The sequence below is a fragment of the Megalopta genalis genome, chromosome 5, assembly GCF_051020955.1.
Source record: "Megalopta genalis isolate 19385.01 chromosome 5, iyMegGena1_principal, whole genome shotgun sequence".
In the NCBI taxonomy this organism is placed as follows: domain Eukaryota; kingdom Metazoa; phylum Arthropoda; class Insecta; order Hymenoptera; family Halictidae; genus Megalopta; species Megalopta genalis.
The window spans coordinates 25,429,841-25,456,843 of NC_135017.1; the positions used below are offsets into that span (position 1 = coordinate 25,429,841).

A 27,003-nucleotide genomic window follows, 5' to 3' on the forward strand; every position below is an offset into this window, starting at 1 on the left:
GTCTTGAATATTTCTTTTATTTTTATTTTACCATATTCAATCAATATGTATCGTATCTACCTAGCCATTAGTATATTTAAAAATCACAGTCTTAGTTGAAGAATTGACAGCAGAAAATACTATCTGTATCCTATCCATATAGCAGATGTTTATAATGTACATAGTTTGTTTCTGCATACATACATATTGTATGTATTCTAAATAAAGAATTATGTATATAGTGTTATGTACAATAACTTGGATTATGTTGACCTACACTTTCCCTTGGTATGCACTGTTGTGCGTAATTGATAGCATTACTTACCCAATTTCCATCAATACAGAAATTTTTGTTTATAAATAAAATATTTCTATGCATAAAACTTTCTATAAAATTTTGCATCAATAAGAAATATACAAAAACGTTTGAAATATATATAATTTTATAGAATAAGTCTCATAGATATAAATTATTGCTTTAGCATATTCTTTCATGAAGAATTTTGTTCTTTTTGTGATCTAGTAGTACAGTTAATATTACTAATAGGTGTGTGTGTGTATGTGTGTGTATGTATCAAATGTTCAGAACAAAATATATCTTAGTGATTTATAATGAATTATACCATCTATATCAGTAGAAAACGTTTTTGTATAGTAATTCGCATAACATTCAATAGATAGCTAGAATATATTACAATATTCAATGGTATATATCCATTATGATTCTATTAAAAATTTCACGTGTACAAGCATAATTTCATTTAAAATTATTCAGAACTGTAAACTTTTAGAATTAACAATTAAAATCATAAACAAATCAAACAATTTGTTGTTCTATAAATGATGGAAATTGGACATTACATGGTTTAAAAAGGCTACTCTCACTTAGCTAACTAATGAAATAATTTGTTCGTGTAATTAGGAAACACGTAAATTCATTTACGTTTTGATTTAAATAATGTAAACGCTGCTTCGATTTCTTTTTCAAACCGAATTACGATATTTAGATGCATAGCCAGTATATACATAATTACTATAGGAAAATGTATAGTAAAATATACTGTTAAGAGGACATTCACGTGTTAACAAAGATCCAATGAATCAGAGTATTAAAAATAGTTAGCTCAAATAGAATAGCCTGCATAGTGTTCATTTCAGAGATCTCTAAATAGTACATATCATGTATTTACATTAAATTTCGTTATTTACATAAGTGTAGAAGTATCATCACTTTCTACGAACTCAATTTAACCCATGAATAAAGTTGGAATACTCTAACAGAAAATGTATTAGTGCAAGTATGCCTTCGTATATTGTTTGCAGAATGGAGCTTATATTTCATGTGTACTATTTTTTAATTACATAATTAAAAAAATCAATTGCTAACTGTAAAATATAATCAATCGTTTTAAAAAGTTAATGCAAATGAATTTTTCAAAGTATAATATCCTTAAAAGAAATAGACACAAGTACTGAATAAAAGCTATGTATAAGTTATATTCTGCAAAATATACATTGTCACTTGCACTTCAGACGAAAACCGTTTTTACATACTTCTTTCTGTTTACTTTATAAACAAGTAAATTTAGAAAAATATCTTGTTTACATTGTGTGAATTAAATCTTCTATTTCTTCCATACACGACACTAATATAATGTCTTTTATCTAACCATTGTAACATAATAATAAGAATATGTGCCAGCCTAGTTACAATTTCATTTTGCGTTCACTAGCGATTTCTATTGGATGCACGTATCATCTTTTTGTTTTTTTTTTCTTTAATAAAACCAACTGAACTCTTTGGTTACACGAGGAGAGCTAGGTTGCATACTTTCCTTTTTAAACCGCGACAATTAAATGATTTGTACAGCACAATAGTTGGAAAGCACACTTCCCTCACACAGATGTTTCTCGATTCGAAGAATTCATAAAATAATCGAACATGAAATTATGAAGCATATTTCATTCACTAATAAATTGCAACAAATGCAATATACAGACATTTTAAAAAAGAAAGATATACAATCGTAACTCAGTCTGTGTAGTTTTTGAACTACAAACCACAATAATGTGTTTGCACTACATTTGAAAGATTATGTATACATTTCTAGCTATTAAAAATTAAATTATTTAACAAAGTGGTATTTGTACCAGAAATAAGAAGGCAATTCTTCCAGTCCCAATTAACATAAAAGGAAAACAGAAAGATTGTATGATCTTTGTAAAATAGTATTTACAAATATGGAATATGTGTATATGCATCATGAAATTAAAATGGTTGCAATGACAATTGAATAAATATAGTAAATCCCATATAAAAGATCCCTGGCTACGTCAGAAAGATATATGTATATATCATGAAAATGCTTTGCCATCTAATCCGGTACAAAAGACTTTTCCTTATCTAAAGCTAAAAAGGGCACCTGATGACGATTTAAACAGTAAATTACGAATTCACTATCTAGTAACTTCTAACATGAAGACAAACATTCTACAAAAAGGAATGGTGTGTGTGTGTGTGTGATGTACATTACGATTAAACTTTCATGAAAATCGTCCTGTTTCGTTAATACTCAAATTGTTTAAAAAATAGCAGAGCATTGTCTTGCCTGCACAAGGGTATGTATATATTCATATGTACCTTTTAAAGTCCTAGTTCTAAGGCTTTAAAAGTGCTCAATAGTAACATTTCCGTTTCTAACTTCACATTATGCACAAGAGACAACATAAGTCTTGTTCTTCCTTGATTTACATAGTTAGAATGAAAGAAAAAACAAAATAGGAGTAGAACATTCGGAAGTGAAGCACACTGAATGTTACACGTATGAATGTACCGATACAAAGAATGGTATGCTTAAAGTACCGCTCGTATGTATGCAGCATGCATGTGCAATACTGTAATGAGTGGTGTGTGTGGCACCAGGAATGTAATGTATAAGAAAACATTATATTATAAGCTGGCTGTCGTCAAACGGTAATGCACGAGATCAGCTGCTGACAAAGTTGACTATACTGCAATTGGTCCCCACTAATTCTTCGCATTTTAATGCCTTTGACTTCCTTCTCTTCTGATTCACATACTCTGAGTTCTATTTGAACACCACCTGGGTATTCTAAACTAAGCCCACTACCCTTCACTTCTTCTCTATTAAAGATAAATCCCTTCGGTGGGGCTCTCGCGTCTATAATCTGTTTGACACGACCTAATATAGCCTCACTATTTAATCTACTTGATTCGTCTGATAAAGTGACTTCGACTTCCGTCGGAATTGGTGTGTTCAATGGCCTACCGATACCACGCGTGATACTCGGTCTTAATGGATCGCATGGTTCAGAAATAATGAAACTGGGAAGAGGATTGTAATGAGGTAACGCGTCTTCTAGTGAGTCGGGTGACGGAGTTGGTGAAGGTGAACAACTGATGACAGTCACTTGTCCCCCGAGATCTGTTACAGATATCTGAGGTGGCACCTACAACAAACAATTCAGTACATTAGAATTCATTTTATAAAAATATTTAAAATATTATTAATTGCATAACTTATTGTATTAAATTGAAACATGTAAAATGAGCATCTTTTCATACAAACTGTGTACGTTTCTTTTTCTATACACAGTGTCCGACAATCCATGGTTTGACTATTTTAAAAGTAAGTCAATCTTTAAGACAAGATAACAAAAACATTAAGAGTAACAATATTTGAGTTTTAATTTCAAGTTATTAATGGTTAAAAACATTTCTGAATTATTATTGATGCACATAAGTCAAATTAGGATGAAAGACAAAGATAAAATGCATTATTGCTACTTCTGATTTTTGTCTTATTTTACCTTGTAAAATTATTTATCTTTAAAATATTTGCCACAGGTATTCGAAGGGCCAGGAAACAAACATGTCGGAAATACGAAGATACCTTCTTCTTAACATACATGTATAAATAAAAAATAAAAAAAAATATATATATAAAGACACAATTAGTATTACTTTACTAGATTAAAATATTTCAAGTACACAAAATAACATTTCACATGCATCAACCTAATAGTAAGCACAATAACGAAGTAATATTTTCTCAATGTATCATATTTACTTACTACTACACATAATAAATAAATGATAATATATTTATAACACATGCATATCCTAGAAAAATAAACGAAAAATATGTAACTGGAAGATTTCTATTTTGCTTAAACAATAATCTGAATTTTTAAATACTTTAAAAGCAACTTACTCTTGGTATTTCCACAGGATGTTCTTCTTGAATCATGTCCAAAGCTGGACTATTACTAGGCGAATAACTAACTGGTGTTGTAGCTGGTGATCTATGATGTCTCAATGGACTTAAATCTAATGGTGTTGCCGGTGGTTGCGTTGGAGTACCATGTACAATGCTGCCTTGTACCGTTGTCGTAGTCAAGCCACTTAAACCTATTAAAGAAATAAGATATAGAAATTAATTATCATGAAACATTAATTATAATAAGAAAATTTGTATGTAAATATATCCGAAATAATGTATACCTTGTGTAATTGCTGCTACCCCTCTTTCATGTACAGGAGATCCAGGTATGCTTGCAGGGCTGTGCGATGGAGATGCTAACCTTTGTAATTGCTGGTATTCTTGCTGAAGTGCTTGAATTCCTGGTCCAGATGGACCAGAACCTTCTGATGCTCTTCGAACTGGTGAGTATCGTTCTGCAGCAACATGAGCACTTGGTTCCTTATATGAATCTCTGTTACCTACTGAAATCAATAAGATAGAGATTTGAATAACTTAATTATTAAAACTTCACAAATCACACTTTTACAATGCATATATACATATAATATAATATATATGCATACCTGCATATAGATATACATCAAGCCAAAGTACAAGATGTTCTCTTATTAACTTATAAAAATATTCTACAAAGATTTAATAACACTTATGCATTTAAGTGGGACACAAATGATTCGTGTATTTAATAACTGTACAAGTTTTATTATTTCCCTTCACTAATTATGAATTCCAATCTCATACTTGTGACTGACAGTATATGTAACAATGTTAATAGTGAACAGATAACACTTAAGAACAAATATTTTCTATGTATACAGAATGCGAAAAACCACACAAAATTTACCAGTGCTAGTATGGTACAAAGAAGTCTTCCTGTGATGTGTTGATCCTCTAAGGTGAGATGGTAAGAGCCGTGATGGGAGGTAAGCTCTATTCATCCTAGCTTCCACCTCCATAACCATTTCCGGGTTTATAACTACATGCATATTACCAACCAACGAGGCATGGCAGTGCAGTAGACACAAAAAAACCATGCAAAATCAAAAATAAAATCAAATAAAACACTAAGTGAATGCTAAAATCAAAAGATATTAAAAAAGATGTGGCAAATAAAGTATGTCTATGCTATCTAAGATAAACAAATTTAATATAAATTTGGAACTTAATAATTAGAAGAATATACTGTATATAGCGTATAATAAATTCAAATAGTATGATAATATCACTTATTACAAGTACATGAATAAATATGGCGTATACAACAAAATTGAATATAGGATCATATTTAAAGTATCAGAATAAAATTACTTTAAATATCAACGAATATACATATTATGTATATGTAATAAATAATATGTATATATAATATACGTATTATATATATTTTTAAAGGAAACATGCAGAGTAACACTATACAAAACATACCAATATATCAATATCGAAATAGCATAAAGGTATGAACAAGGCATAATGATCATACTTACAGCCTCAAAAATGAAGAAATATAGCAAGCGTTTAAACTAACTGGTACAGCAAATTATAATAATCAAATCTCACTGTGGTAATATGAAGTATGGTATAATAAAGTGCACCGATATTTGTGCACGCAAATACCTGAAGGATATAACCCACAATACCTGGTCTTTGCATGACAGCAGTAAGGCCGCTTCGTCGTCTTCTATCACTGCCTCCACTGCCACTGCCAGTGTTATTGTTATTTGCATCTCCACTACCATTATTGACTCCTACATTTAACGATTGAGCACATGGTACAAGTGTTGGACTACCAGTTGGAATCTGAAGTGATATAAAATTTATTACAATATGCGTATTTAAAGTAACGTTTGATATCTATTTTTGTCTTACAGGTTGCAAGTGTTCCCTACTGCCAGGTTGACTCCATCCTCCATCATCACCACTACCGGAATTACTACCATGTTGTTGATAGAAAACATGAAGATTAGCTCCACCATCCGAAGCTCGTCTTCCAAAGCCTCCCGCTGTAACGTGTGAAATACTTATTAAAATGGACATAATCGATAACATTAAAGATGGTTCATATCATAATACTTACTTGCTCCCATAACCGGAGGCGGCTTTAACAAATGCTGATCCTTGATTTGAAAGTTTTGAGGAGGCTGATGTTGAACTAGAGGAAGGTTTAATGGCAAATTTGTATGAGGTAACACTTGAGGATCAGTATTGTTACACTGTAGTATAGGAAGGAGTCGTAGTGTTGGATCGCCCGTGTTATGATAATTATTATATGGATATGGTGTTGGTGGCTGATGAGCTGTATCACCAGGGCCAACTGTGTGTCTTCTTGTAGTATGGTAAGGTGTGCCAGGTGTAAGTTGCATCCCACTTCTCTCTTCTGTTTCTGCTTCAGTGTCACCAAACTGTAAAAAGGAAAAAATTCAGGAAATTACAAAAATAATATATTTTTAAGATGAATATTTATAATTTTTACCTTTTCTAATTGATGTGCACCATCCGGGGCATAATCTCCTGGTAAACTTTGAATACTAGGTAAACTAGGCATTGTTGGTTCTAATCGATCAACAAGAAGATTATATATTGCTGATACATGATCAAAAGCATTGCCTTGAACAGCTTTTAGTAATGTATCAGCACTAAGTCCTGGTAATCTTAACATATTTTCTATTACTAACTGATTTAGCTGTAGTGGCACATTTTCAGAATTACACCTATAAATATAAGATTAAAGAGATTTATAATGTACATTCTTCATATATAACTCAGTATATGTATATTTACCCTCCTGGTTCTGGTTCCGTGACACCATCTCCACCCATCCAAGAGTGTGCTAAAATTTGTGAAATACTTAAACGCCTTTCAGGTTCTACTACCAACATATGTCTAATCAACTTTTCACACTCTATAAAAATAAATGTATTATTACAACAGTAATAAAGTCATACATGATATACAGAAACTATATGGAACGAGATATACCCGCAGACATAAAAAATGGTATTCTGAATTTTCCTGAGATAACTACAGAGCGTAATAATTGCATTGTCGGTCCATCAAAAGGCAATGCACCACAAACTAGTACATATAAAACGACACCGAGACTCTGAAATCAAACATTTAATGAGAAATAATAATTAGAGTGTTTAGAAAACTAGTACTTCTAGAAATTGTACTAGAAGTTGCATTACATACCCATACATCAGCTCTTGGACCATCATATTGCTTCCCTTCAAAAATTTCAGGTGCTGCATATGGTGGTGATCCACACCAAGTACTAAGTGGGACACCTGGAGTATATTCATTACTAAATCCAAAGTCTGCAAGTTTTATATTATTGTCTGCATCAAGTAGCAAATTCTCAGCCTGTAATAGTTAAGCATGATAATGCATAAAACCATATATAATTTGTCTGACTCTTCGGTACTCTGGTACAATAGTATTTAGGACACAGATATGAATGTAGACCTTTAAATCTCGATGAACAACTCTTTGTTGATGAAGATAACGAACAGCAAGAACAATTTGACGAAAAATTCTTCTTGCCTCTGGTTCTGGCATTCTCCCATTTCGCACAAGATGATCGAATATTTCTCCTCCAGGTGCGTATTCGGTAACTAGATATATCATTTTTTCTGTCTCCATTACTTGATACAACCTTATAATATGTGGATGCCTTAAGCGCTTCATTATGTGTACTTCACGAAAAATTTTAGCCAAATTTTCCTCATTCAATTTTGTCTTGTCTATTATTTTAATAGCCACCTGTAATAAATATATAAATTTTAATAATCATAAGAAAACTTGAGAAACATTATATAAAATAATATATAGTAAGATATGTATGCGGTACACTGCTATTCATAAATTTGAATTATTATGAGCATGCTTAATAAATTTTTGAGAAACAATAAATATTCAGAGCTATGATATATCTACCAATAATATTTTTATTACTTGTTAGCATTACTTTTAAACATCTTTGTATTTAACAAAAATATATTTCACGTATCTTAACATATACTTTATTCTACAAATTAATCTGTGTCATCAATAGATTACTAAACAGCAGTATTTGAGTTGATTCGGGTATAAAGTAGCGGAGAATATACAAAGAAAAAAAAGCGACACATAACGAACGTAAGTTAAAAAAACATGTATCATGTACGTAGATATGAATCGCATCGATAAATTTTTCTACAAACTAACGTACAAGTTCTTGTTTTTATTTCTACAACCAATTCAACCTGGTAATAACTGGTAATAATTTGAAAAACATCGAGGAAACATATTTCAATCGATGTAGCAGTGTCTGTTGGTAATATCGTTTCTCGATGTATTTTTTGAACTTGTTAGTCTCCCTTGTGTCATGACAACTTGTTGTTACATAAAAAGCCATCGAGAACCGTAAAATAAGGCAAAATTTACGTGTCCACACCGTTATCCGAAGATATAACGACAAAATGACGGATTCCTTGTTTGCGAGAAAAATGCATTAACAACGGGCTCACCTTCGATTTCGTCACGACGTGGGTAGCCATTTTAACGACGGCGAAATTCCCCTTACCAATAGTTTTCTCCAGTTCATAATAACCGACACGAATAAGTTTGTTTACAGGAAATTCCTGCAAAACCTCATTGTGCGACGTCGTCGCGGATGCCATTTTTTAATCACTTGTCTCGCTCAACTCGTTACAAATCACTTACTGTTTAGTACATCAACATTTCCAATAGAGGCGCTGTCGATCGCCAATCCACCTGCCATCTAGCGGGATAGTTCAAATTTTCAAAAAAATGCTTGCACAAACATGCAAAGGAAATCAATTGTTGTTAATTATATTAGAAATGTTGTGATCATGCTTTATAAAAAATAATCCAGAATTATTAAATAAAATTAATTTCCCTTAAAGGTAGATTAGGTTTCTTTATTCACGTAATAAATATTGTTTGTTTACTGTTTCATGTACAGTCACATGATTATTTAGGGCAATAGCTCTATAATCCACCACTAGAGGACTGTGAATAAATAATTCTTGTAAGTTCTCCAATTGTAATATTTATAATTTTGTAAAACAATATAATCCTCTTGGAATTTAAATTCCACTACATAATATAAGGCATGTTAAGTAAATTATGACAAAATATACAATTGTATCTAAAAGTTATAGTTGTATGAATTTTTTCCCGCCAAATGATACTGTATATGTATACTCGAAGGATGAACAGAGTATATAAATACTTTAAACTTGCTAACAGTACTATGTATATGTATGTATCCGAAAATCTTGAATTATCGGTAACGTCGGGTGTGACATAGAAACGGTTAAGAAAACAATCAACAATTACGTTTCATGTTAGAATTAATCTTTCGATTCAAATGTGTAATGTATTTATGGGTCTATTGTACACACACATTGCTGACAATGCAGATGTTAACGAATTGTTATGCAAGATAAATCTAATACAAAACACAACGATGCGTCTTCGAACTTATTGTTAGACTACATCACAAACTTCGAAAAGTTCAGAAAAGCTCAAAACTTTTCATAGAAATATAGACATACCAAAGACGATTTTTTCAGCAATACAATTCAGTTCATGAATACCAATAAGTTCTACCAGATGACGTTTCAAATCTGCCGCGCTTCATTCAAAGGTTCAAACATCGCTATTACAGGTAGTGGCAAAACATTGAACTTTCAAACAAAATGATCAACCGTTGATAATATATAAAAATAAATATACATAATTACGAAAATCCTAGATGATTTACCTATGTAATCTTGTTCAAGAATCGGAAGAATGAACATTCAAAATGAAATCTTGCAACCAAATCAAATTCTAATCTGATAAAATGCAATGTCTGCATATCTGAAAATCTTGAAGTATCGGTAACGTCAGATGTGACATTGAAATGGTTAGAGAGTTTTAGATACATTCTGAATCAAGGCTAAAAAGCATTTAATGAATGATCCGAAGTCTAAATACGGCAGCAAATATTTTCCATGAAACTATAATGTATATGTATAAGCTTGAGTTCATTGGTCTTCTTTTTTTTATAAATTCAGTGGCATTGGATGCATCATCCCTGTGCAGTTTACATTCAGTGCAATTATACCATTCCTTTCATAAAATAGTACTGTTTTAATTAAAAAACGCTCTATTTCCACACTGTTTCTCATATTGTAGAACATATTCGGTTGTAATCATATCTTTTCATCAGGGAGATCAACGAAAATTTTCCTACAAATTGTATTTTACGAAACCTCACAGTGCCTATTCTATGGTTGTGAAAGTGGGTTGCTTTCGTGTCATTGCCATACGCTATACAACAGTATTCGCCGCGAAAACTGCTACGTAGACGAAAACAGATTGTGTTGGATTGTCGGAAAGCGTGTCTTAAGAAAGATATAATAATTAAAAATGGAATTGTTTCGATGAATATCACGTATCTGATTGTTCGATTGTCACGGAAATATGAAAGTATCAACTACATAAAGTAAACACTTTTCATTTACTGAGAAAATACATCTTGAAAAATGGAAGAAAGTTCGGTATTATGGATGCTTTCCTTAGTGATGTTAATTGGTTCCTGTATTTCTGGATCATTACCTTTAGTCATGAATTTGTCCGAGGTAATTTGTTTATCATTGCATGATGGACAGAAGAATAAAAGATCCCTTTTATCGATTATTTTCTGTAATTATCATGCACTTGAACTACTGGTTACAGATGCTACAAAGAACTCTCCATGATCATGAACATCATGAACCTTTAATCTTTCTAGGACAAATTACAACTGACTTCGATACTTGGTGCAGGACTTCTTGTTGGCACTGCGTTAGCTGTGATAATACCTGAAGGTATAAGAGCATTGTTTACTGGTGGAAGCAACAGCCATCAAGAATTACACAGTTAGTATTACTAATAGATTAGAATAACAACTGTAAAAATTATTATATTTTATTATGCAAACAGTATTAATGCATTCGTGAATGGATAAATTCCTGAACATATACAGTATAACTGTTCGATTAGAAAACTTTATATTTTTCTTATAAGAAACTTCAATTGCTTTTCCAATGGTGGTACTATAGATTAAACTATTGTATAACAAATTATGAAAATTGCATTTTATTTCTAGTATGGTAGGAAACATAGAAAAGTGTTTACAGTATTTTAGTTTTATTAAAAGATATGCGCTTAAGTTTTAAAGTCGATTAAACTGTTTGGAAAATTCAATGTTGTTTAATTTGAATTAATTTATTGTTTCTTATCTTTATCTTTTTAGATGATCCTCACTCCTTAATAGGCATTAGTTTAATACTTGGTTTTGTATTTATGCTTCTGGTTGATCAGTGCTCAGCTAGAAGAAGTGGAGGAAGAGAAAGAAGTGTTACTGCTACATTGGGTCTTGTAGTTCATGCAGCAGCTGATGGAGTTGCATTAGGAGCTGCTGCAACTACATCGCAAGCTGATGTAGAATTAATTGTTTTTTTAGCAATAATGCTGCATAAGGTAAAAAGAATAAGGAGATGTGCAATATAATTTACTTAGGGTATACAAGACCTGACATGAAATTACAGTAAACTTGAAAAATCCAATTAATAATGTCCTACAGGCTCCAGCTGCATTTGGTCTTGTATCATTTTTACTTCATGAAGGAGTAGATAGGAAAAAAATAAGTAGGCATCTTTTGGTATTTTCTCTTGCTGCACCCTGCCTTGCTCTTCTAACTTATTTCGGTATTGGGAAGGTAATTTAAAAATTATGAAAAATCAAACTGAAACTTATATAAATATTAACACAATTTAATTCCTTTTTGTAGGAAGGAAAAGAAACTCTTAGTAATGTTAATGCAACTGGTGTGGCAATGTTGTTTAGTGCAGGCACATTCCTATATGTTGCAACTGTGCATGTTCTACCAGAATTAATGACGAGAAATAGCAACTATACCCATTTACCAACTGCTGACAACATGACAGTGACTTCTTCAGGGCTCAAAGTTAAAGAAATATTAGTTTTAGTGATAGGCTCATTGCTGCCTTCATTGATTACAACTGGTCATCACCATTGACAAAATCATCATACAAAAAGTACATTTATGTTTCCATTGTGTATAATATAAAGTATCTCCCTTATCAGAGGGTATAATTTTTTAATAAACTTCATGATTTTTATTTGAAATCATGAGGGTGTACCTAAAAAATTTGTCTGTTTGGACATTTTTTTTAGTAATAATTAAGTGATACATTCTATGTATTGTATATAATTGTAGAAAGGGCATATCACATAATGATTATACATTTGTATAAATTTGAAAAATAGACGTATAGGATACAAATATTGTGTACAATAATAGAAAGACATTTAAATGAGTTTCTAATTTTCAGTGATACTTATTAAGTATTATTTATCAGTAGACAAATTTTTTATACAGAACTCAAATATTTTTATTCTTATATTACTCCATGCTATTACCAATTCATTATATTTTCTAATATGTATTTACATGCTATACGCTACATTTGAAACCATAAAAATGTTTTGTAATTTCACTCCATAAAAAATGGTGAACAAATATAAAGATTTCGCACATGATGACCTATATATATATAAATATATACATGAAACTGATACTATTAATTATGTTATATTAATTTCTGTTCAAATATATAACAAACGTTTCAATAAAAATTACGTCTAATGTGTGCATTGTCTTTTTTTATACACGAATTTCCTTTGACCAATCAGAATAGCTTATGACTATGTGTCCAAATCTTCAAATATGACATACATATGTTCTTTGTGTATTAATAAAACCAAATTGAAGCTAATGTTAAAGTGCTAGTAAGTTCGAAAAAATGTGTGTTTTTGAAATGTGTTACTAGTTGGATAATTATTTTTATGTAAGACGAGTCAAGGTGCTTTCGAATTTAGCCGCTAATATAGTTAATGTACACTGTTGCCAAAAAGTATCTGGACAGTAATAATTTTTGTGTTACATATGTAGCACTATATGTATGTGTTTGTATGTAATATAGATATATATTATTGAACAACGTTTATTGTCAAATTCTCTTAAGAATATGTATTTATTAGTACTATTGCGTTCAGTAATCAAATTATGTAAATCCTTTGAATGCTTTAAATGTTTTAAATAATTCAATGTTAAAAATAATCTACATTCTACATTGTTTAATATTCTGAGGTATATGTGCATAGTATATGGATAGTTTTTAAGATTTTCTTATTTAATAACTACATACATTGATGTTAACTGGATATAACAATTTAATATTTTATAATAATAAGTAGAAAATTATGTCTATTATATATATATATATATATTGTGTATTTAGCAAAAAAGTGAAAAATTAATACATACTATATAAAATTTCAGGAAATTCGTTACAAATAATTTTGTAAGTATGTATGTACATAATTGCAATTATGAAAGTGTCCACATACTTTTGAGTGGCAGTGTATGTGTTCCGGAACTGAGGTGACGATCCGAATCCTTTGTTATCACAAGCCGTGGCCGCATACAGCTGTAATTCACAACAATGGTGGTGCCGGTCGTGTTTTAGGTTAAAGTTGCGTGGCTTCAAATAACAGTTTAGTCCAATTTAGAGTTGTGAAAAATGGACAATAGGATCACAATATGTGACCCGGACGAAGAAGAAATCTACGATGGAATATTTCAAGATATCGAACCAGTCACGTGGATTAACGATGATCCAAACTACGATTTGGATGAAGTCAACATGTTCTTCCATAGGGTGGATTCTGATCAGATTATATACGAGGAGAAAAAGAAAAAATGTAAATTTATTGGTAAATATGTTATGGGTGATGTTCTTGGTGAAGGTAGTTACGGAAAGGTGAAAGAAGTGCTGGACTCAGAGACACTTTGTCGTAGAGCCGTGAAAATTTTAAAAAGGAAGAAACTTCGTAGAATCCCGAACGGAGAGCTTAACGTTCAACGGTACGATTAACAAATTTTCATATTCTTCCAGAACAGCTTTTTATATCGATTACAAGACTCATTATGAAACACTTTCAATCATTTACACTATGTACTAGATTGGTGTGTATGAAATGTCTTTTTCAATAGAATGTCAAATTGATACAATGTTTTTGAACTTCCACACATTTGATATATGTACTTTCCATATTACTGTTTTAATAATAAACAGATATCATCGTTTTTACAGTTTTTACAAATATCAAAAGTTTGAAGGCAGAAAAAACTCTTCAAGTTTTATGTCTCAGTTGTACAGAATAATTATTTCATAAAAGTTAATATAATTATACAGGAAAGTATGTTATTTGATAAATTTAAAAAATGATGTTTTTTCTTATAACCATTTGTGTATGAAAAACTTAAAATTTAAACCACTTGTGCAATATAATAGAAAAATTGTCTAATCTCATGTCGTAGCAAAGCTAATATTCAAGAAATTGACAAATCATATACATTAATTTAACATACCATGCATATTATATTATCTAAAAGTCAAACAATATGTAGGAGTTTCATGAGTATTGTATTATTATAACAAAGACAAATGTACAAAATACTATAATAATATATACAATGAAAATATCTAAAGAATTTTATAAATTAAATGTTATAAGTAGAATGCTTTTATATAAGATTTTATAACAGAAAACATAAACATTAAATAGTAAAATCTACATTTTTTAAAAGACAACATTAATGTTTAAAAACAACAAATGCTTTTGTTTTTAAATTATATATATAATTAGTTCCTATAATTCTAAATACTATTTGTTCACGTTCGTTAACAGGGAGATAAAACTATTAAGGATATTAAAACATAAGAATGTAATTAACCTTGTAGATGTTTTATATAATGATGAAAAGGAGAAGATGTACCTAGTTATGGAATTTTGTGTATGTGGATTACAGGTAAAGTTTAAAAGCCTTATATGGTTTATTTTAGAATGCATTGCGCATATACATTTGTACAAATTGATATTTTATTATAATTATAATTCTACATGTAATTTTTGTGAGGACTAATTCAAAATATATGATTGTTCATATTATTTTTTCTAAGCACTTAATATTTTAACTATAATATTACACGGGATAGAGCACCCAAATGGAAAAATCCATATTTTTTTATTTATAGCTGTTCAAAAATATTTACAAAGGTTTAAAATCATTGAGATTTTTTTTAAATAGAACCATTTACTTTTTAATGCAGTATTTCATACTGCTGTTCATCCCATATGAGAAAATATTCAACTTTTTAATTTTAATGTTTAACAAGAAGAAAAAAGCATTTGAATATCAACTTAGAAAAGATAGACCAAATACAGTAGTGCTAGCATTGCAGCTATTTGGAGAGGTATATGCTAGGAGCTACTTTTTCCAGCTCGATTGGCACTTGAGAAAAAATAACACGAAGCCAGTTTTAAGAGCTAGTGAGTTGCAGTTAAATGAGGAAAAATTATGGCAGTTATGTGGGCACCACTGTATTTGACAGAAATAGTTTAATATATTTTTATGGGAAATGGAATTAGTTATATGGTTCTATTTGAAATTTTGTGCAAAAAATTGTCCTTGAGAATATGTTTTTTCAATATATCTACATGCAATACATTGTGACAGGAAGATATTTTGCACAACCATAAAGTAATGGAGGTATTTAGATGTTCCTACTTAAGTGCTACATCCTACATAAATAATAAAAAGATGAAGGTTATCTCTAACACTGTTTAGTTCGTAACAAGCGTTTCTCAAATAATAACTGCAATAATAATTCTTCATTCTGTAGACCTATGTATTTGGAAAGGACATATTATTTCATGCAATTGTTCTTTGGAACATAAGTCTGCATGGAATTGACATCAATTAGATTTCTATTTATTAGATCTTTTACAGGATATGTTGGGAAGCACACCTCTTAAAAAGCTTCCACTTTGGCAAGCACATGACTATTTCTGTCAGTTGTTGGATGGTTTAGAATACCTTTACAGTAAAGGGATAGTACATAAAGATATCAAACCAGGAAATTTATTACTGGCTTTAGACGGCACCTTGAAGATTAGCGATTTTGGAGTTGCTGAGGTATACATCAAATTTTAATTTTGTAATTTTTAAAACACCTTTTTATATTCTATTTCCTATTTACTGTATTTTTCTATCAGGCATTAGATATGTTTTCTGAAGATGACATATGTAAAATGGGACAAGGGTCACCAGCATTTCAGCCTCCTGAAATAGCAAATGGCTGTGAAACGTTTTCTGGCTTTAAGGTAGACATATGGAGCAGTGGAGTTACACTGTAAGTTTATTTCTATTTATATGCAAATATAAAAATTGAACTCATTCATTTAATGATAATATAAATTCTTTCTTATTTTGTAGGTACAATATAACAACAGGTCAATATCCTTTTCAAGGCGATAATATTTATAAATTATATGAGAATATAGGGAAAGGTGAATATACAATACCTGAAGAAGTAGAAGAGCCTTTGAGATCTCTTATACAAGGAATGTTACAAAAAGATGCAGATAAAAGATTTAATTTACAACAAGTTCGAAGGCATCCATGGACTATATGCAGGCATCCTAGAACACAAGAAGAAGTGCCTATACCTCCTCTCAAAGGACATAAATGGCACAGTATGACCGTACTACCGTACCTGATGGACTATCATTACGGAGGTGACGACAATCCTACGTATTACACTGAACGCCAACTAAATGGTATGCAATCTTTTAATAGCTTCTATTTTGCATCGTGCAGTATGGTATTATAATTACGTATTGGAGCTTAAACGTTCATGTTATTATTGTATTTAATATTATATGTACTTTTAACTAATTCAAAGGTAAGATAAATGCATTAAAACTTGCATGTATGGAACTATGTAAAAAAGTGTAAGAATCTTTGATATTGATACACATTTAATGCTTAATACATTATTGCTGAAAAATAGCGTTTGTTTGATAGAATGTTACTTATATATTGCTACAATTAGAAAAATAATACTGTTTAGTAGTTATATGTGATTTGTTTAATTTACATTTGTGAATTGTGTTTCAATAATGAAGAGCAGAGTATTTGCATGGGAATTTTTGTGAATTAAGAATTGTAGACTATATTTTGTTATTGCAAAAAAGGAACAGATTCTGAACAGATAAAACATAATGATTATTTATGCTAAAATAACATTAAATTGAATCCAATTTTTCTTATTATACAAAAAAAAATACTATTTGGCAAACTTTAATAAATGTAAATTTTAATCATAATAACAGAAAAGCATATAGACAATGCAATAAAATATAGCTTTTGCTTTTCAGATTCTAAACGGAATAACGAACAATCTTTTTCAAATCGACTACTTGTATTCTTATCAAAGACATGCACCATTCTGTAACAATGACACACTTATATCTACCTAAGATGTTGCGAGCTGACAAAAACGGGTACTCTCTATATAGTGTATACCCTGTTTTGCCCCTTTAAAACATTTAAAACCATACATATATAGCATTGTATTGATATTTTTAACTAAGGAGTGTTTGTTTCTAATTTTCTTATGCCTTAGCTTTTGAAATGCATCATGCACATAGTAAATCATGAGCAGTAACATTTAATTTGTGTTTGAGAACTATCATTAATTGTCATATTCTACCGCTGCATGATCAATCATAATTATCAATTTTACTTACATAGGATTAGATTTAAAAAATTTTTAAAATAATATTAACCCTCAACAAAAATATGTAACAAAATATTAATTAGATTCGTTTTTTCATACAGAGGAAAAAAGGCATCAAGAAATGGCCAGAACCAGTGAAGACCAAAAAACTACATGGAATAGTCACAATAGCAAATCAAATTCACATCAGAGTAAACGAAGATGGCGCAAACCAATTTCATGCATTAGCGTTAAAAAATTTCCATCTTGCAAGCCATCGTGATTTGTCTTGCTGCCACGCTTATTTTTTAATTATGTATTTTCCTGACTATGTCAGATACAATTTTTCTCTGCAGTGGAGATGACTGAGAATCTAATAACGCGCTGAAACGCTAAGACAGTTTATCTAGACGCAGCTCGAATTGAGTATAAAATTTGAACTAATTCAAAAGCATTAAATGTAAACATTTGTGATATTAATATTAAATAGTCATAGTAGATAATTCGTCATGTCCTACTAATTATGAGGTTAATCACTCGAAGTCCAAATAAAGTGATTTTCCTTCATGTGCCATAATGAACATACAACTCTTAAGCAATCTGTTGTTAAAATTTGTGTACAACTTTCACTTTTCTTGCGTTTTGTTAGCTTCAATAATTAAAAGAAATTAATTAAATATACAGCACAGAAATTTATTAACTTGTTTTTGATATTTAGTCTTATTTTCGTGTATGAGTTTTAATTAAATGCACGCCACTAGTAAATTTAAAATATATTGTTCTCGAAGAAATGGGTATTTTATTAATTTTGACATTATTAACAAAAATATTTATATTTTTTTAGTTTTAAAGCAAGAATAGAAACTATTGTTCATGGAAGGGAAGCCTTTACCCTTCTCTGTGCTTGTAAGTCGGACTCGTTTATGTACTATATTAACAAAGTATTTGTAAAATAAGGAAATCGTGTAATCTAATGTAAGAAGAAAGACAAAGAAGATTCAAATTATTCGAGCGTGTAAGTTTGCTTGGTGCTGGTTTATATGAAATACAAGTCACAAATATCGTTTTTAATCGATATTGAAAACTTTTCTCCAGTGTATGTACATGTTAAGAATATTTTCTATATAATTGTTATTTAGAAATGAAAAAAAAAACATGATCTGTGTTTATAAACTCTGCATATGTAAAATAGTATTATATTTACGAGCCAATTTGCAAACACTTAACACAATGCTTGTAACATGACTTAACACGTAACAGGTATTGATTCGCGTATGATACAAGATTATAAGAATTGTTTACACGCATACTTACAATAGATATTATTGAGGCGTACTTGAGTATTATTAAGCATACACATGATATTGTTGATATATCTGCGTATAAACTTCGTACTAAGTGTTCCAAATTTATGTTACAAAGTTATATAAAATATTGTCAACGTAGTGTGATACACCTGGCAAACATTACGTTTCTATACAAACATGTTATACACATGTACTTCAAATACAAATGATAAATTTAAGAATTTTTAAAATGAAAAATAAGGTAACGTGCATTCGACCAATTCGTTTAGAGCAACAATGAATTGTATACTTGACACGCTTCCACACCAGAATTATTTATTTCTTAAAGAAAATATTATTAATGGCTAAAAAATAATAGACGTTACAATATATCAAGAATAAGCAAAATATTCTGTTTAGGATAAGTAAAAATCAAATATGATATCGGAATCGATATTATTTTAAATACCCCCATTTTGTCGACATAATTTATATAGAAAGAAAATCCTAAAGAAATGTTATGAAATTACGTATCATGCAGAGTTCGAAGTATAGCGAGTATGAAATATAAATTGTTCTTTCCTTGCAGGAAGTAAGGTGCCTAAATACTGCCAAGTACTCAAAGCACATGGAGAATAGTCACGCATTTTCTGATTGTAGATAAGCAAAGATAAAATTAGTATAGTATATATATATATATACACATACTAACTTTATCTTTGCGTAAATTAAAATAAAGAAAAAGGAATTATAATTGCGATCACTGGCACGACAAGAATAAAGAAAAATAATATAATAGAAAATAGTTGTTTATATCAGATTTATGTGATAATCTAAATCTTGTTTTCTCTTTTGTAAAATCTTTTTACTGTTGATCGCAAACGCTATAGCGCAGCAACGATATAATGATAATTGTATGATGAAGTAAAACATGTATATTGATGGGACGTGATAACGAAATTTGTATACTACTCTGTTAATTTTTTTACTTACCGTATTTTTTAAATCTAGAAGATCTACAGCATAACATTAATGAAACTGATAAGAAATTTAAAAAAAAGGACTTATACACAAAAATATATGCGCATTATTTTTATATATATTCGTAGTGCATTACGTTCCCCAATATCTTTTCATATGTATGTATGTATAATAATACATTTACATATATGTATACACAACGGGTATACACTTTTAATACATTCAAATTTATCTTCGCGATTGCAATTGTTAAGTTGTATAAATACCATCATAAAAGTAATTCTAACAGATTGAACTCCCAAAATTGTTTAATCATTATAGACGCCATTATTCCTTTATAATATATATGTTACAAATTTATCACATTGAAAGATTATTAATTTTGTTAAAAAATTGTTTGTTGCCGCTATAATTCCAATTAGTACGACTAATTTAAAACAGTTGCATACATTCATATAAAATTTTTATTATAATAATTACAAAGTTGTAAACGCACATAATAAACGAACATTATATAAAACATTTTCAAACTTGAGGTATATTATCGCAAGGCACTATAAATGGAAAAGACTAGCTGTGTAAAAATTGTATATTAATGTATAGAATTACAAATGTTTGTAAAAATGTTTGCTGTAGAGCATATGTAAACTCTTAGATTATGATCTGTACTACATGTAAATGTCTTGTTTTTCTCATTTCATTTTTCTTAGAATAGATGCATTAAAAATGTGCTGTTTGGAATTATATATCTTATATATAAATTTATATTACACATACGAAAATTGTTTTGCTTATGAAAATGTAAATATATGTAGGTGTGAAGTGTAAGTTAGATGTGAAATACAGCCATATTCATTTAAAAATATGAGTACAAAAATAATACAGAATAATAATTTGAAGTAAGTTATGTTTTCATTAAGCCTTATTACTAAATTAAAACCAAAAAGTGTAATTTATATTGTTAACCATCCGAGAATCCTATAGTATGTTTAAAGTAAAAATAACTTTGTACATAAAATGATTAATTTATACCACGTAATTGCAAGATATAAGTTTATTATTGCATTTTGTTAATACATAGATATTATTTTCAAGTACAGAGATATGATTCACATTATATTCCTTATCGAGCATAAGAGGAAGTGTGCTATATTGTATAACTTCCCTTCTAAGCAATTTAATGTTATATACAAACATCAAATTGAACAATTTTTTAATCATTAACCGACACATAAATGTACCATCATGAAAATGTAATTTAATATTTCTAACGTGTTAAACAATTACAGATTGAAAGTTTATTAAACCATCTGAAATTAGAACATTATGCGTCATATTCTTTTAGATGATACTAGAGAATGGAGAATATATTTGTTTAACAGTGAAATAAATATTAATATACATCACACATTTGGAATGATTTCATAGTGATTTTCATTAAAGATATTTCTAAGATGTATTAACTATGAGTCTACTAACATCAGTCAACCAAATACATATACATACATTTACAACAAGAATTACAATAAACTTCTGAGATAGTAATAATCACACACAGCAGATAGTTATATAGAGATGTACATTACATACAAATGGAGGCATAAAAATATATGTCTACAATATGTATAATAGTTCAATTTTCTGATAAATAAATAGTTGTGACGATTATTACAAAAGTTATAGTTACTGGTAACGGATCAGATCTATCATACTATAAAATGCAAAATAAATTAAAGGAAGCATATTTCTGTAACTTGCAGAAAGAAAGTTCATGTTTATGTAGACAAAAACCTACTACATCACACATATATATTGCCACAGATTTGAATACAATTAATTTTTCAAAGCAATCATAACATAACAATTTTTTATTTATTTAGTGATAAATACTTATATACTTTGAAAAGAAATTTCACTCTTCAGTTACTATATTTTTTCTTTTTTACATTTCAACTGTACACCTGTCATACAATTTTTTTCCATTATAAAGTTTTATTGTAAATTGTTAACTGTTCATGCACAGTAACGCTTCAGAAGATTCAAATATTTTATCGTTACATAATACGAATATAAAATCTTTTCATTTTTAGAAATTGCTAAATTGTTGCACATGGAACCAGAATTTTAAAATGATGCCACATAATTATAACCATAAAATAACTACTAATATCATATAAAAACATTTATGTTCCATTATATTTCATGAAACTTAATCGGTAGTACGATGGAATATGAGTCTATAAAGATACATTATAATTCTATAATACTAGAAGTGCAACTATATGTATATTATTGAAATAATATCGTATTTAAAAATTAACAAGGCAGATTGTAGTCTGCGAATCTTTTGAAGGGTTACTGTAATAAATCATTGCCCATTGAAAATTTGTAAAGAAATACAGAAAAAGTATATATACTGTACTTTTTCAATAATTACTGTAAATAAGCTGTTAAAAATGGAAATTGCTTGTAGACAACTTAAAAACATATTTTTACAAACATTACAAATAATTTAAATGCTTTTCTTGTTTTTCTCTATAACACGTACTTACATAGTTCGTAACAATAACTTTATCTGTTTTTCTTAAACTCATTTACGTTTAACATGCATTTAAATGCAAATCAATCAATTGCTTAATGTGAACTGTTTTTCCTGTAAACAACATCTAATTTGTTCCTACATAAATAATCACAATTATTTCATTAAATACTTATTACTTAATCTGCGGATTTTTTGCAAAATAAAATTTGTCTGCATTAATTGCAAGATACTGGTGCTGCAGAAACATTTATTATTGTTTTTAATCATTTCAAAGAGATCAAAATAACAACAGTATATTTTAATTGCTTAAATATTTTTACTGCTTTGCATTTGACCTACACATTTTTGCCATAAATGCAGAAAATCCACAGTCTACAGATTACTCTAAACCACCCTCTTCTTCTAATTTCGAGAGGAACTTGGGGACTCTATAGCTTGGTTCTACTTGACGTGCCATATCTATTAAACCCAGCAACTTCTTTATACCAATAAATATCCTGTAACAAAGTGTGCAACGTTTGAATTATCATATTCATAGATATATACAAAATCTTTTTAATACATAATTGCAAATATACCGTTTTCCTTGAAGTTTAGCATGCAGAGATCCCAATTCCTGTTTAGTGAAAAGGTCTACCTCCTCTAGAACACTCAAAAGATGGTCGGAAGTCGACAAGTTGGGTACATGTAAAAGTGTACTAAATGCTGATAACATTTCCATGTCATCCAATACTTGTCTGAAAGTACGTTGATCATGAATAATACGTTAAAATTTAAATTATGAAGTAGGATCGATACATTACCTGCGGCTCGTTGTGCACAGAACTAGTAATTTACGACCACGTGGTGGCTGTTTTTTCAATAAAACTAGGAGCGCTTGTAAAGTTAAATTCGAATATCGAGGCCCGATAGGTCCATAATCTAACAAGCGTTCGATATTATCGACTAGAATACAGCTAAGCTGTGAGCGATATGCATCGTCGAATATCTAAAACGATAAATGTAAAGTCATTTTTCTATGCTTTTTACTGTCCCAGTAATTTAATTAAAATGACTAAAATAATGCATTACCTTCCGAATTGAAAGACATTTTGCAGATTCGGTAAAACCAACCATATCCTCCGGCGTGCATACTTTGACAAATGGAAAATCGGAATTTTTTGCAATTTTAGCAGCAAGAGCTGTTTTTCCGCTATTAGGTGGTCCCTCCAAAAGAACTGATACAAGACCGGAGCCCTCAGTAGATCGAGCTTCTTGAATGTAAAGATTACCATCAGACAAGATTTCTGCCACTGGTTTACCCCAATTAATGATTCCGCGAATAAGAAGATGTTCCAAAGCTTCTGCACTGGTACCAAACGCCTAAAAGCAGAAAATGCATAACATGTTTCTGAAGCTGTAATTATTGTAATTTTGTTAATAGTCTCTCTTTCGAAATTGCTTACAGGTTTAACATCATTCTCTAAAGCATGAATGAAATCAGTTCTGGAAACCATAAGTTTCTCCATCGCTGCAGGGTCGACTTCTACTTTGCTAGAGGCTTTGATCAATCTATTCATAGCAGTACTCTGAGCAGCCCTAACTAAACCTTCTAATTCTGCGCCACTGAAGTTTTTAGTCAATGTAGCTAATTCCTTCAGGTCAACATCGGGTGCTATTTTTTTATAATCTCTCATTCTGGATGTATGAATATTAAGAATTTGGAATCGCCCATGCTCATCTGGTAAACTAATCTCCATTTGTACCTTGGGATAAATAAAAATATTATTAAAATGATTTTTTTCTGATAGATAGTTATGTATAAGTAATGACTATTGAAACATACTTCTAATCTACCAGGTCGCATTAAAGCGTCATCAATCATGTCTTTTCTGTTGGTCATACCAATAACGAGGATATTATTCAATTGTTCTACACCATCAATCTTTGCAAGTAACTGATTCACAACAGTATCATGTACCCCTGTATTACCAGCAACACTGCCTCTAGACTTACAAATAGCATCTATTTCATCGAAAATTATTATATGCAATCCACTGTTTGGTCCAAGCTGAAAATTATGTTTCATTTTTTATCTTACAGACAGTAGTATTTTAGTAAAGACTATTATAAAATTTGAAAACATATTCATACTCTCTTTTCCTCCTCCTCAGCATCGGCAAACAATCTTCTAATATTAGCTTCACTTTCTCCAACATATTTATCCAATATTTGAGGGCCATTGACGATTTTAGGTTCTCTGGCGTTTAACATGGTCCCTATCTGTCGTGCCATTAACGTTTTACCTGTACCCGGTGGACCATAAAGTAAAATTCCTTTCACATGTTTGCAACCTAATTGAGTAACAATTTCCGGTGGAAAAACGCGAGATGCGAACGCTCTTCGAAATATTGCACTAAATTCTTTATCTAGACCACCAATACCCATCTTTTGAAAGTCCCAGTCTGGATTTATAATTGATTGGCGAACAACTTTCCCTTTTGCTTTACCAACAAGGTTTAAGCTTGAATTGTCTGCCTTTTCAAATTGTATCACACTGTCACCTAGACAACGTCCCATTTGAGTCTTCTTAGGTGCAGTGTTTTGTCCAGAGCTTATAGCAGAAAGGTCAGCAGCTTCCAAACTTTTGACTACAAGACCAAGCATTTTCTTGTCCTTGAACTGAAACACCAGCTGCTGACCCACGGTGAATGCCTGTCCCGAAAATTGCAATAGGAAATCTCTGGCCATTTCATCGGTATTATAAGGTTCCAATGTCGTTCTAAAATAAATAAATATTGTTTCTTACCATGTTAACTAAAATACGTAACTAAATAAATATTTATAATATGTACATACGATTTCTTTTGTAAGAAATCAGCTTCCAATACAATATTGCACAGACATTCTGTACTTGAGGTAGGATTAAAGTGATAAGGTCGTACTTCAATTTCCTGATTGAGGGAAAGGGTTGCCCACTTTCTTTGAGGTAAACTAAAGCCCACTGTTCCTCTGGGTACTTCATGATGTCTTTTTACAGTGAATACAAAATGATAATTTGGTGCAGTGGTAACTTCAATGTGCCTAAAACATATGTTTAGATGAATATCAAGAGTGATTACAAAGTTGCAATAATGACTTTATTTTTAAATTATACATATATACATATAGATACAAAATACATTGACATAAATTGTAGAATTTTCCATGATTTTAATTAATAACGAAATTGTTTAATTTATATATAAAATTTTTCATTCTTATATATGTATATTAAAAATGTTTAAGTAAATTATTTGAACTAAAATCACAGAAGATTCATATCAGTAAGATTTTTGTGACCTAAAATTATTTTGAAGTATTTGGTCTATCAAAATATATAATCTTTTCTTCTATAAAAATGTAGATATATATATTAAAATTTGTGTCAAGTATAATGTAATACTCTACAAAGAGCATGTAATTTAATACATGTGATTTAATAAATCATTGTTTAAATGTGAAATAATTATGATTGACATAATATTATATGTATACCTATAGATATGTGATAAGTATTACCACACAAAAATAGTAATTGACATCATAATTTAATTGAAAGCTTTTATGTCTATGTCACGTCTAATCTTAAAATCCTATTACACATGGATATCAAATCAATGAATAAATCAGAAGATGAATCTATACCTGATTTCATCTGGATAATCATCCGGATTAATTATAGCACAGTTAGTGATACTGAGTTCATCAGTAGGACACCTGACTGCTTTCATTCTCTGAAAAAAATTGATTTTGTTGTTTAAACACTTAATGGCTTTCATACAAGCATGCAATATCCATAGTCAAAAGTATTGATGAGACTTGAAGTAAGGAGGGGTGGTTACAGGATTAGTTGTGTGAATAAATGTTTCTTAGTTAGGTCTAATTTATGCTTATTGCTTTATCTTAGTGCAACAAACAATAAAATGAGATTAACAGTCACTTTTACATTTCAGACTTACCATTGCTGACATTTTTTTGACAGAATTTTCTGAACACAGGCCCCTACACAGTATGGAACCTGCAATGCAGAATATTAGGACAATCAATGTGACCAATACAACAGGAGTTTAATTCTGGGACGTCGTTGGACTAGAGACTTTGTTCACAATTGGTAGAAGTTTGTTCTCTCAATTTTCTATTTCTTTCTCGTCGCTGTTATTATCTAATATTAATATTTTATATTATGTATGTAAAATACGGCAGAAACATTGCCTTATTCAAATTTA

At 30.1% G+C, this 27,003-nt stretch overlaps 4 protein-coding genes across 7 annotated transcripts; 2 read left to right on the forward strand and 2 right to left on the reverse strand.

Moving 5' to 3' along the window:
• Window position 1: 1 nt before the first annotated feature.
• On the reverse strand, window positions 2-8,964 carry LOC117223964 (serine/threonine-protein kinase SIK3). 2 transcript variants are annotated; one of them, XM_076521831.1, is made up of 13 exons: window positions 8,771-8,964; window positions 7,728-8,024; window positions 7,455-7,625; window positions 7,242-7,365; window positions 7,044-7,164; window positions 6,736-6,973; window positions 6,340-6,664; window positions 6,132-6,265; window positions 5,903-6,062; window positions 5,110-5,241; window positions 4,505-4,723; window positions 4,215-4,411; window positions 2-3,450 (listed from the first exon to the last, which is right to left on the reverse strand). In XM_076521831.1, exons 1-13 carry the CDS (start codon window positions 8,921-8,923, stop codon window positions 2,947-2,949), a joined length of 2,775 nt encoding a protein of 924 aa, XP_076377946.1. In that variant the 5' UTR covers window positions 8,924-8,964; the 3' UTR covers window positions 2-2,946. The 2 variants fall into 2 exon arrangements, with proteins under 2 accessions (XP_076377946.1, XP_033332468.2); XM_033476577.2 differs by having other exon boundaries at window positions 4,505-4,726.
• A 1,086-nt stretch (window positions 8,965-10,050) lies between these two features.
• Window positions 10,051-12,970, forward strand: Zip102B (Zinc/iron regulated transporter-related protein 102B). 2 transcript variants are annotated; one of them, XM_033476534.2, is made up of 5 exons: window positions 10,051-10,894; window positions 11,047-11,173; window positions 11,551-11,777; window positions 11,881-12,015; window positions 12,088-12,970. In XM_033476534.2, exons 1-5 carry the CDS (start codon window positions 10,799-10,801, stop codon window positions 12,334-12,336), a joined length of 834 nt encoding a protein of 277 aa, XP_033332425.1. In that variant the 5' UTR covers window positions 10,051-10,798; the 3' UTR covers window positions 12,337-12,970. The 2 variants fall into 2 exon arrangements, with proteins under 2 accessions (XP_033332425.1, XP_076377949.1); XM_076521834.1 differs by having other exon boundaries at window positions 10,053-10,894; window positions 10,992-11,173.
• Window positions 12,971-13,749: 779 nt separating this feature from the next.
• Window positions 13,750-21,117, forward strand: Lkb1 (Lkb1/serine/threonine kinase 11). 2 transcript variants are annotated; one of them, XM_076521832.1, is made up of 6 exons: window positions 13,750-14,247; window positions 15,075-15,195; window positions 16,177-16,362; window positions 16,443-16,579; window positions 16,663-17,006; window positions 18,070-21,117. In XM_076521832.1, exons 1-6 carry the CDS (start codon window positions 13,904-13,906, stop codon window positions 18,228-18,230), a joined length of 1,293 nt encoding a protein of 430 aa, XP_076377947.1. In that variant the 5' UTR covers window positions 13,750-13,903; the 3' UTR covers window positions 18,231-21,117. The 2 variants fall into 2 exon arrangements, with proteins under 2 accessions (XP_076377947.1, XP_076377948.1); XM_076521833.1 differs by lacking the exon at window positions 18,070-21,117 and adding an exon at window positions 17,607-17,732 and having other exon boundaries at window positions 13,752-14,247.
• Window positions 21,118-21,250: 133 nt separating this feature from the next.
• On the reverse strand, window positions 21,251-26,849 carry LOC117223934 (vesicle-fusing ATPase 1). The gene is made up of 10 exons (XM_033476529.2): window positions 26,737-26,849; window positions 26,423-26,511; window positions 25,595-25,819; window positions 24,890-25,517; window positions 24,582-24,806; window positions 24,202-24,501; window positions 23,828-24,118; window positions 23,560-23,744; window positions 23,335-23,493; window positions 21,251-23,253 (listed from the first exon to the last, which is right to left on the reverse strand). Exons 1-10 carry the CDS (start codon window positions 26,746-26,748, stop codon window positions 23,136-23,138), a joined length of 2,232 nt encoding a protein of 743 aa, XP_033332420.1. The 5' UTR covers window positions 26,749-26,849; the 3' UTR covers window positions 21,251-23,135.
• Between the last annotated feature and the right edge of the window lie 154 nt (window positions 26,850-27,003).

Coding starts and splice junctions, on each gene's coding strand:
- LOC117223964 (XM_033476577.2), bottom strand. CDS start 8,923: ATGGCATCCGCGACGACGTCGCACAATGAGGTTTTGCAGGAATTTCCT. Junction 8,025..8,770: donor ACGTCGTGACGAAATCGAAG/GTGAGCCCGTTG, acceptor TATTTATTACAG/GTGGCTATTAAAATAATAGA. Junction 6,665..6,735: donor GTGCACATCAATTAGAAAAG/GTAAAAATTATA, acceptor TCCTTTTTACAG/TTTGGTGACACTGAAGCAGA.
- Zip102B (XM_033476534.2), top strand. CDS start 10,799: ATGGAAGAAAGTTCGGTATTATGGATGCTTTCCTTAGTGATGTTAATT. Junction 11,778..11,880: donor TAGCAATAATGCTGCATAAG/GTAAAAAGAATA, acceptor AATGTCCTACAG/GCTCCAGCTGCATTTGGTCT. Junction 12,016..12,087: donor CTTATTTCGGTATTGGGAAG/GTAATTTAAAAA, acceptor TCCTTTTTGTAG/GAAGGAAAAGAAACTCTTAG.
- Lkb1 (XM_076521832.1), top strand. CDS start 13,904: ATGGACAATAGGATCACAATATGTGACCCGGACGAAGAAGAAATCTAC. Junction 16,363..16,442: donor GCGATTTTGGAGTTGCTGAG/GTATACATCAAA, acceptor TTTTTCTATCAG/GCATTAGATATGTTTTCTGA. Junction 17,007..18,069: donor CACTGAACGCCAACTAAATG/GTATGCAATCTT, acceptor TTTTTCATACAG/AGGAAAAAAGGCATCAAGAA.
- LOC117223934 (XM_033476529.2), bottom strand. Junction 24,502..24,581: donor TGCGACCTGGTAGATTAGAA/GTATGTTTCAAT, acceptor ATTTATCCCAAG/GTACAAATGGAGATTAGTTT. Junction 23,494..23,559: donor CTGTGCACAACGAGCCGCAG/GTAATGTATCGA, acceptor ACGTACTTTCAG/ACAAGTATTGGATGACATGG.